At 41.1% G+C, this 9,926-nt stretch overlaps 2 protein-coding genes across 6 annotated transcripts; both read right to left on the bottom strand.

The window, feature by feature from the left end:
• Nucleotides 1-339: 339 nt before the first annotated feature.
• Nucleotides 340-3,152, bottom strand: LOC102700912 (EID1-like F-box protein 2). Its single transcript, XM_006657852.3, has 3 exons — nucleotides 2,866-3,152; nucleotides 1,690-2,521; nucleotides 340-655 (listed from the first exon to the last, which is right to left on the bottom strand). The coding sequence occupies exon 2, from the start codon at nucleotides 2,454-2,456 to the stop codon at nucleotides 1,710-1,712; it is 747 nt and encodes a 248-aa protein (XP_006657915.1). The 5' UTR covers nucleotides 2,457-2,521; nucleotides 2,866-3,152; the 3' UTR covers nucleotides 340-655; nucleotides 1,690-1,709.
• Nucleotides 3,153-4,824: 1,672 nt separating this feature from the next.
• On the bottom strand, nucleotides 4,825-9,192 carry LOC102717915 (tRNA (guanosine(18)-2'-O)-methyltransferase). 5 transcript variants are annotated; one of them, XM_015839435.2, is made up of 6 exons: nucleotides 8,559-9,192; nucleotides 7,799-7,937; nucleotides 7,194-7,255; nucleotides 6,576-6,714; nucleotides 5,986-6,174; nucleotides 4,825-5,421 (listed from the first exon to the last, which is right to left on the bottom strand). In XM_015839435.2, the coding sequence occupies exons 1-5, from the start codon at nucleotides 9,092-9,094 to the stop codon at nucleotides 6,037-6,039; spliced, it is 1,014 nt and encodes a 337-aa protein (XP_015694921.2). In that variant the 5' UTR covers nucleotides 9,095-9,192; the 3' UTR covers nucleotides 4,825-5,421; nucleotides 5,986-6,036. The 5 variants fall into 5 exon arrangements, with proteins under 5 accessions (XP_015694921.2, XP_040381634.1, XP_015694920.2 ...); XM_040525700.1 differs by having other exon boundaries at nucleotides 4,826-5,488; nucleotides 5,919-6,174; XM_015839434.2 differs by having other exon boundaries at nucleotides 4,826-5,421; nucleotides 5,919-6,174.
• Nucleotides 9,193-9,926: the final 734 nt, after the last annotated feature.

The raw sequence follows: 9,926 nt of genomic DNA, 5'->3' as shown, positions 1-9,926 counted from the left end.
CTCCTCTTTGAGCCATTCCGTAGAAATTTCATGGGATACTTTCAATCAAAATCCTTTGTTCCAAAAAATCAAATAGCAAACTCTCCTATGGAATCAAAATTCTACTGTTTTTCTATGTTTTTCGTATAAATCAAAGGGCCCTAAACGTCTGTTAAAATTATGCACTCAGATGGTATCCGGTGCCACAGCACGGGAGAGCATTTTTCATGTAACCAAAAAAAGAATCAAACAATGATAGAAGTTCCAAAGACAACAAAGTGAGTCTCAGAAGTAACACGGAAGGAACGGACAAGAAAGGTAATGCATGTGACCACCAATTTTACATTTGGACAGTCCAAGTACGCTAAACAACTCATTACATGCTGTGAACATGTTGGACGGAACAGGACATTGGTGTCTCGGTTACAAATACGGAAAGCTGATGACTGATGAGGCGTCAACGGCAGAGGAGAGAACAGTGTAAAATAGCTTCTCTTTTCATTTTCTTTCTTTCATCTGATGCAAAGCACCAGGAAGAACAACACTGCAGACTGTTAAATGGAAAGTCATTCTTGTCATCCTGCAGGTTGCTGTGCCCATGCATTCTCAGTGTTAGTCGCAACCAAGATTCAGCAACGGAAATCATGTGCAAATCCAGGACTTTAATCTTTCAAACCTGTCAGAAACATAGTCTTTGTTCAGAACATCTCTAAATTTTATTCAGAGAAACAGATTTTTGACATATTGGGAAATTATAGTCCCAGAAGACCAAAACTTCTTGCGTTGAGCTGCTTTCAATAATTCTGACCAAGCCAAAGAAAAAGCAATTGTAGATTGGTTTCTAGTCACTGCTAAATACCACTATCACTCAAGTAAATAGCTCTGCATTTAACTTTCAGATTGTACATCTGCTTTGTTTTCTTAGCTAGCAGCTTTGTACAGCAAAGAATTACTACCTTCGTCCCACAATATAGGGGATTTTGGCTATGAATCTGGACGTGCACGATCAGATTCATAGCCAAAATCCCTTATATTATGCGGCACGGTTAGTAGGAAACTTGAACATTTCACACGCACTCTGCCTTACTCCCAAAATTTATGTGCTGCCACTGCTGACATGGATAATATCATCACTGCCTCTACCTGAAGGATCAGTTTGAATATGGTACTACTTAAAATTATGGTTCGACAAAGGGCATTCATGATTCTAATATCATTTCGAAAAGGCACTAAGACCAGGACTGGCTGCTGATTAGGTGGAGCTGGTCCAGTGATCATACATAACACAACCAAGTAAACACATGAGAATAATTATAAGTAGTAATGTCTACCAAGCTTTTCACTTTTCAGGCATGAAATTAAGTATAATATGTTTTCCCAACAAGCAATTTTCAATTCTTTTGCAGCTACTAGGAGTAAATATCAGTTGCCACATGTTACACATATTCAGGAGTTAAATACAATAGGGTTAAGCACTTAAGCATTTACAGTTGACACACCCAACCTACTGTTGAAAATCAGTGGCATTTCTACACATGAAAAGTGAAATGCACTTTAGTTTGTATATTCATAATGAAGATATCTATATTATCTTCACAAGCAGTCAATTAAAAAGTCAGGCTTTGCGGTTTCAATTCAGTAAAGACAACAAATAAGTTGTACTTTGTGTCTCTGCAAGATAGTGAATTACAAAATGTAAAATACGATCACCTGATTCAGGTTCCTGATTATTACTCCTCTGGTACCTCCTCAGAATCAGAGAGAGGTAGAAGGGTACCGATTCCAATGACATGTCCATTCAGGCATACAAAATACTCCACCGAATCTTCATAGGCACCAAGCCTGGCAGAAGAACTCCTCGGCAACATATTTGCCTCCAACATGCTCCACAGCCTAGCCTTACAGTAGGGACATACCTCCTTTGGATGGAACCTTGCCCGCTTCTCAATTAACATCTTCTTAACCCTTGAAGTCGCAAATGACTTGAAGATACCCCGGAAGAACCCCAAGTCACCTTCCTCCCCTTGATCAAGATGCTCGCATGGATCTGAGACATACAAGACATCGTTCCTACACTGCTGAGGCAGGAAACTCTTGCCCGCGGTCCTCGAAAACCGTGTTCTGAACACAAAGTGCCCAGGGACATGGATGTTGTTAAAAAGCCCCCCTTTTGTGCAGCCATTGCAATAGATGAGAAGCTTCCCGAGCGCCTTCCAGTTCCCGTCGACAATGTGGCTGCCGCCCGAATGCAAATCCAGCATCATCTTCGGCGCCCTGGCGTGGCAGAACTCCTTCCAGAGCACCTGCTTCGCGACCTCGTCGAACCACTTGCACACGCACGAGAGCACAGCGATCAGCCTGGGGTTCCAGTTCATGTGGCGGAAGACGAGGAATAGCGCGTCCTCGCTGAGGTGCCCCTTGATGCAAACGCAGCTCGCCGAGTGCGTGCACCGGTGCTGCTTCACCACCAGCACCATCCTCAGCAACCGAATCACTCCCAGCTACAAATGCTCACCTGCGCATACCCGGGCACCCCTATTCCCTGCATCACATTGCCATTTCAGTTACACGCGGAGCAACCGATTGATTACCACCACCACAACACAACAATGAAAAGCTCAAGCCTTTCCTAGATAGATCAAGCGGTGAACTAAAGCTACTCATTTTGGACGGTTCCAACCAATCCAACCACCGGCCGTGCCTAGGATGGGACATGGGATTCGGCACAAACCCCTTTTTTTTGGGGAAAAAAAACTGATTTTAGTTCCGCACCACCCATCGAAGAAATCCGAACAAAAAAAACAAGAGCATCAATGATCGGCTGGATCTCCACTCCACGCCACGCCACGCCGGCTCATGAGGTAGCGAGGTGAGAGGAAGGGATACCTCCACTCGAGCCGACAAGGAGGTCGGCGGAACGAGGCCGGCCGCGTAGCCCCCCTCCTCCCGAACCTGCTCACACCGGTGGCCGCGGGCGCGAGGAGAGAAGGCCAGGCCAGCGCGGAGCCGGGGGAAGGAGCGGGAGGCCGTCCGAGCCGTGCGCGCCTCCGGTCCGCAGTTCGGCGGCCGCGCGCGAGCGAGGAGGAGACGGGAAGCGGGGGGAGGAAGGAAGGAAGGAGGGAGCGGCCGTGGCACCGCCGGGGGACGGAGAGAGAAGCGAGGTGAGGAAGACAGAGAGAGAGGGGGGAAGGAGACGACAGATGGAGGGGGACTGGGGGTATTTTGGTCATTTCTCTCCCTTTTTCATCATGATATTTATATTTCTAGTAATACTTATAGTACTGCTCACTCTAACATAAATACTTGGTGTTCAATAAGTGGCCATTCTTTTTTAAAGAATTGATTACCAGATGCTTGGTTTTTTTAACAAAAGGAATGGTATAGATTGATCCATCTTGAGAAATATAATATAATATTATAAGCTTACAGATTTTGTAGGCTTGGTCCAGTACACAATCGATCGATTTTTTTTATCACTGGAGTATTAAAAACGATCTCAACTATTCTGTTCAATCAATTGCTAGTTACGATAATTGCTCATTTAAATACCAGTAAAACATAATTGCTCATTTTAGATGGCGAATTTAATGATTATTAAACTCCGAATATTGAATACCTTATTATTAGTGGAATGGCGACACGGAAGGCTGATGGAATTACGAGACTGCCCCCTCCTCGGCCAGTCGGCGAGATGAGCTCGAGCATGGGGCCGCCTCAGGATATTTCCGAGTTTTTTTTAATTACAGCTTGTTAAATCAAATAAAGTAAAAGTAAATGGCAGGCGAGATCGTACGGCCTAACGTAGTTATTGCTGATGCGTCTCTTCCATCTCTGTGGTTACGACGATAGCGACGTCTACTAGGCATTTTTTGGCATGGCTAAGGTAGTATCCATCTGGGTATCATAATACGTAAAAAAAATACAATTAAAATAATTACCAACTTGGTCGAAGGGTTCTCTACACCAGATGACAAGTAAACTACATTCCACGTTTGTCACGCTCACAAAACCGCTAAACAATGGTTTTTTTTCAAAATTTTTCTATATGAAAGTTGATTTAGAAAATCATATTAATTTATTTTTAACTACTTTTATAGTTAATAATTATTTAATTATGTATTAAACTGTTACCATCTTTTTCGCGCCCATTACTTATCTAAAGTTACACGTCATCAATTACACTGGTGCAGTTGCTGCAGTTACATGTAAATCCTATAAGTATTAAGAATCGTTTTTTTATTTAAATATATACCATTAAAAAGCAAATAGAGAAATTGATGCATGGTCCACAGTGAGTGACATGGTAGTATATCCGTATATCTAGACGGCCACGGGCAGCAACTTGGCCACTTGGCCGTGTCAGCTTGCCAACTTGGCAACTTGCAGGTCCTTGTGTGTCCTGTCAATAATGGCCTTTCGTGCAGCCGAAAGCCATGTCAGACCCGTGGTTCGGCCCACTCAGCACGGCGCCTGCCCGGCCCATTTAGGCCTCCTTTGATCTCAAAGAAAAACTAAGAATTTTGTAGGATTGTTGTCTATATAAATTTCCCTGTATGATCATACAAGTTTTATAGGATTGGATAGTCTTACTTCTTGGTTTTATATTATAAGATGTTTTAGTGTTTTATATTATAAGATGTTTTAGTCTTATATAGATTTATTCATAGATCAATATGTCTTATTTATGTATCTAGATTCATAGCATCTATAAATACTCATTATAAGTGTATGAAGAGCTAAAAAAAATCTTATAATATAGAATGAGCGTAATATAAGTTTCAGAGAAAAGTTAGCATAAGATTCATTCTCACGGAAACTTTCATTTGAGTATATCTCTTAAATTCTTTCTTTTTTTCTGGATATATTCTAGCGGTCCATATGTTTTTTTCAATCCTCTCTCGATTAAAATTCGACATGTTTTTTCAATCTTCTTCTGTCTATTAAAATTCTACGTTTTTTTTCCCGTTGCTGCGTTTCAGAAGGGGTTCTTACTGGTGTGGGCACCATATTACCGGGTCTCTGAAATGTACATGCACTAAAGCAACATTATTATTATTATCATTTTGCTTTTATTATTAACATTGGCAACAATACAAGTAATTCATTAAGCATTTCTGCAAGGGCAAGAGATGGAAAAAAAGAGAGAAAAATAATAAAACAGTAGCTAAGAAGTTCTAAGAGTTTAGGATGACACATGTTTGAAGAAGAGCCGAGGCTAAAACTTACGGTTAACATCAGAATCTAAAATAGCATCTTAATATTTGCATCAAAATCCAAAGTTGGGTAGCAAGCGTTGTCACTGAAATAGCAATGTCGTAGCTGTCAACATTATGTTATAGTTCATAGTTCTGTCAAAATTTTGTTCTGAAGTCATCCTCTTGATATACCCTGATGGCCAAGCAGCCGATAGCTCTGCTCCAGAAAAGCCTTCGCCGAAAGTTTCTTTTTTAAAAAAAATCAGGGGGGAGCAGCTCAGCTTAATATGTGAAATCATTAGAGAGATGAACACCTAAAAGCAATCAAAAAGAGGAAATTCACAACCCCAAAATTGATTGAACAAACATATGCTGCGTTAAATGAATATTCAGTGGAAGACTGCCACAAGCAATGCATGTACAAGAGAAATGAATGTAGGCAAATATTACCTCCGTTTATCGTATTATAAGATGTTTTCACCCTCCCTATATTCATATGGATGATAATGAATCTGGACATAGATATAAAACATATTCACTGATCTATGGATGAATATAGATAGGGGTAAAACATCTTATAATATGGAATGGATGGAGTAGTGAATATTTTTTGATGAATTGAAATGACCAAACACTGGAACAACAAAAGAAATTATAGGTGGCACCATTCCAGCATTTGATAATAATGATGATATGACTATATGACAGCAAAAGGAAAACCACAAGGAATATGAAAGAACATACCAGCTAGCCTGCCAAAAGTGATATGCCAGAAACATCATTGCCAAAGTAGATCCCTCTGAATAATTACCTAAGTTGTGCATATTTCTCCATCAGTAATTATAATCTCCTTCAGTAGTTCTCAAAATTTGGCCATGAAGTTTCCTGCCTTTCTTTTGGCATATTCGTGAACTATGCCAGCTGTGCTCTCTCTATGCCGCAAATAAAACTCCGCAAGCAATATTCTACTTTCGTCAGGCAAGAGATCACCATGATGACCCTATCGTTAAAAAAAGAATCCCCTGATAAGATATTGTTTGTTTTACAAAGAACTTATAAGCAACATGCACCTTGTTAGTTCCCTCATTTGAAGGAATATTTAGGCAGAATGGACATAGAAATGAATGTATGAAGACACATTTCTTAAAGAAAGTAAGTTCAGACAACCATTTCAAAATCCACCAGTGAGCTGAAACTGAAACTAACCAGTGAAGATTCAAACCATTTGGATATATTAACGAAACAACAGGATGACTAAACTGGCCAAATTCTTCCCTGCTTGTTATACATTTGTATAATTGATATATGAGTTTGGAGATAAGTTCAACCCACTAGCACAAACTGAATTAAATGTTTATTCTTCCTGCTGGTAAATTCAGTAGTAATGCTTCAGGCACTTACAAGGCGGGAAACTCTATCGCAGACAGCATGGTGCATAAGGATTCCAGCTGCAACAGATACATTAAAAGAATCGACCATGCCTTTCATAGGAACACTGCAGTGCAAGTCTGATAACTTTAAAGCAGCATCACTTATGCCCCTGCCACAGAAGTAGAATGGCTTGTTAATGTACAGGTAGCTCCAACAAGTATGCTGAAAAATAAATTCCTAAGCTAGAGTGACAGACTGATCGCTATCTGAATTTTCCAAGGCATAAATCCATAGAAATTTCACAGCGGTGGAGTATACTAAACTTAAGTAGTAACAGCAAACATGGCATTTCTAGTTTGTAGAAAACACCTAAGCAAGCCATTCTACATAACATACATCAACATATAAGAGGTAATTTATTTATGGCACTGCAGCTAGGCTATTCACCAAATCACCAAGGAAAATGTGCAAATAATCTTTCAATCGAGATATAAGCAGATCTTCAAGAAGTTACGATTAAGTACAATAGAAAACAGGTAGGAAATAGGACAGCATATCTGATCATTTTATTTAAATAATTTTGAGATTCACTATAACATGATTGTAACTTAGTAAGAGAGGATCTGTATCTGGAGAAAAGATCCCTACATAAGTTCATTGCCCACAACAATAGCTGTAGGATGCGACCAATCCATGTCGTACACAGAGACCTACAGACCCATTGAGAGCATAGTTATTTCTTGAACTGTATTAAATAGATCAGTAAATGATAAAGCACTCTTTCATGCAACAGAGAAAGAATAAGTATATTGATAAAAGGGGAGCGTAATATTTACATTCTTGCAAAATCATACAAAAGGCTGAAGTTACCAATTCACTAAAGAATGTGTACTTGGGATAGATGAATATATCTTGTATACTAACCTAAACAGTTACTAATCTATTCTCAAATAGCAGATGATGATAATCATCTGCAATCAGTGATCAACAGTATTGATGGCCATGGATGGGTAAGATGGACTATGCACCAATCTATTTCAAGGCTTTTCAAGACTAATTTTACAACAAATGTTTCTACCATGTCTATGTACATCGATGAAAATGTTCTTTCTTGAAAGAAAAAACAGATGTTTTTCACTGCAGATAACAAATGACAATGCACATAATGATTTCAATCACTCTTCTTTTTTTTTTGCTTTAAGATTGTTCCAAATATGAGAGAAAAACTGAAAAGGTATGCAATAACAAAGTACCGAATCATTTCCCAGATAGGTAGTTGCAATGCGATAACCACGCCTTTTCAAAGCATCAAAGCATTCTGCCGTTGAGTTCCATAGTTCGATATCAAGCCATTTCTCAGCACCCATGCTCACGTGCCTGTTGTCTCTATACCTGCAATGCAATAGTTAAGCGGCATATTCATTCCATGGGTATTAGAAGTACAGAGATATATAAAATCTTCAAATGACACAAGATGTATAAAATTTCTTTCAGATAATCAGAGCACAGAATTTATGTATAATAGCATAGGAAACTAATAGTAAGAAGGAAAAGGTTCCATGTTCTTCAGAAGTTTATTTTTTGCTAATCGCTTGAAGAACTAATCCAGTAGTCTAATCTAATTAGGAAATTCTAGAATAAGACATCACTCTCTGTGTTGAATATTGACTTACATGAGACATCATTTCCTTCCAGCCAGTATTGACTTAAAATGCAGTTGCCGCAAAAAAAAAAAAATCTTGTTTACCTCCTACCTCAATGGGAAAAAAAAGAAAGATACCATGCAGCATTCAGGCATTGCTGATTTAGCCTATTAGAATGTTATTACTATATGCAAATTGACATAATGTATGCTGAAATTAGACTCTGGAGCATCATTAGAAGTTCACAACAAAACTATTTTCACGGGATCAAGCCAAAACTATCCATCCAAATAGAAGGCCCGTAATTCTCTACAGCTACCCCCAGTTCGCACAACGAAATCAAGCTAACGTTTTGGTTTCACCTCTGTACCTTTTGTTGTTGTCGCAGGAGATGACGTGCACGGACTGCACGCCCAGCGCGTCGGCGGAGCGGAACGCCGCGGAGACGTTCCCGAAGTCGGAGAGGCCCTCCACGACGAGGCAGACGGAGTAGCTCCTGCTCTCGACGGCGCGGCGGATCCGCTCCCGCCGCGCCTCCAGGATGTGCGGCTCCAGCACCTCCACCACCTCTCGGCTGCCCAGCTCCACCACGCCCTCGGCCGCCCGGAACGCGTCCAGGTAAGGGAACCACCTCCGCCGCCCGCCCGCGGGGAGGTCCCCGTCCGCGCGGCGCTGCAGCTTCATCAGCCGGTCGATGCGTCCCCTGCCTGCGTATGAGGGTTTAGCGACGAGGAGCTGCTCCACGGTGTCCACGCCGTCAGCGTCGCCATCAGTGGCGGCGGCCGCGGCGGCGGTGGAGAGAGGGGAGGCGCGGATGCGGGACCCGGGGGCTACGTGGAGTCTGGGGCGTGGGGTGGAGGCGAAGGCGGAGGCGAGGGAGGAGACGGAAAGGGTCCTGGAAGCCATGGCAGCGGCGGCGGCGGCTCGTCGGAGCTTGTCTCTTGCCGCGGCAGACACTGAACTGAGCTCGTGGCCGCTCGATAGCGAATGTATGTTTTGCACATTACCCCCCGTATGTGCTACGAATTGTACTGCTAGCACCATTTCACAATCTTTGTTTTTTGGCAAATTTTAGTCATACTTTGCACCGTTGGCAATTGTAAATTTGTAATATCTATCCGACCGATGCCAGGATAACTTAAATTGAACGGGAGATGACGCGTGTGATAAGTTGTACGTTATGTTTTTCTATATTTGAGGACAAACTTTAAACAAAATTGCTAACATTTGTTTGCGAGAAAATCCAACACTAAATAATTATAGCGAAAAATTACAAGGTTGTCATTATAATTTTGTTATTAAAGATAGGTCATCCTGCTTCATGTGTCACTGATTTATATGTGCCTCACATGTTATTTGAGATAATAGTGACATATCTCAAACTTTACAAAATCAAAAATGACAGTATTACAATTTTCCCTTTTATTATATATTTTGGGCCACCGCATCTGATTTGCGATTCATATTTCAATGCTCTTCTTCTCCGGCTTTGATGGTCTTATCTCTTTCTAGAGGAGGCGACAGTCAGTAATGACAACGAGGTTTTAGATCTGATGCATTTCCTGTAGGGCCTGAATATAAGCTACTTTCTTCTTCGTCATCGAGCGTTGAGGTCAAGAGGCAACATACAAGATGGAAGTGGATGCGACGTAGGATAAAAACAACTCAAGATTGAGTCAAGGGTAATTCATCCCAGTTGAAAAGTTTAGGTTCAGAATACCTAGCTTTTGATTTTAGG

This window comes from Oryza brachyantha, chromosome 7, assembly GCF_000231095.2.
Source record: "Oryza brachyantha chromosome 7, ObraRS2, whole genome shotgun sequence".
NCBI lineage: Eukaryota > Viridiplantae > Streptophyta > Magnoliopsida > Poales > Poaceae > Oryza > Oryza brachyantha.
The sequence above is the reverse complement of the archived record's forward strand: the minus strand, read 5'-3'. Positions and strand labels throughout refer to the sequence as shown.

Excerpts from the sequence above, each read along its gene's own strand:
- LOC102700912 (XM_006657852.3), bottom strand. The coding sequence starts at position 2,456 with ATGGTGCTGGTGGTGAAGCAGCACCGGTGCACGCACTCGGCGAGCTGC.
- LOC102717915 (XM_015839435.2), bottom strand. The coding sequence starts at position 9,094 with ATGGCTTCCAGGACCCTTTCCGTCTCCTCCCTCGCCTCCGCCTTCGCC. Across the intron at positions 7,938-8,558 it reads TCCTGCGACAACAACAAAAG|GTATAGAGACAACAGGCACG; the intron begins GTACAGAGGTGA and ends ATTGCATTGCAG. Across the intron at positions 7,256-7,798 it reads CCTATCTGGGAAATGATTCG|GTCTCTGTGTACGACATGGA; the intron begins GTACTTTGTTAT and ends ATGGGTCTGTAG.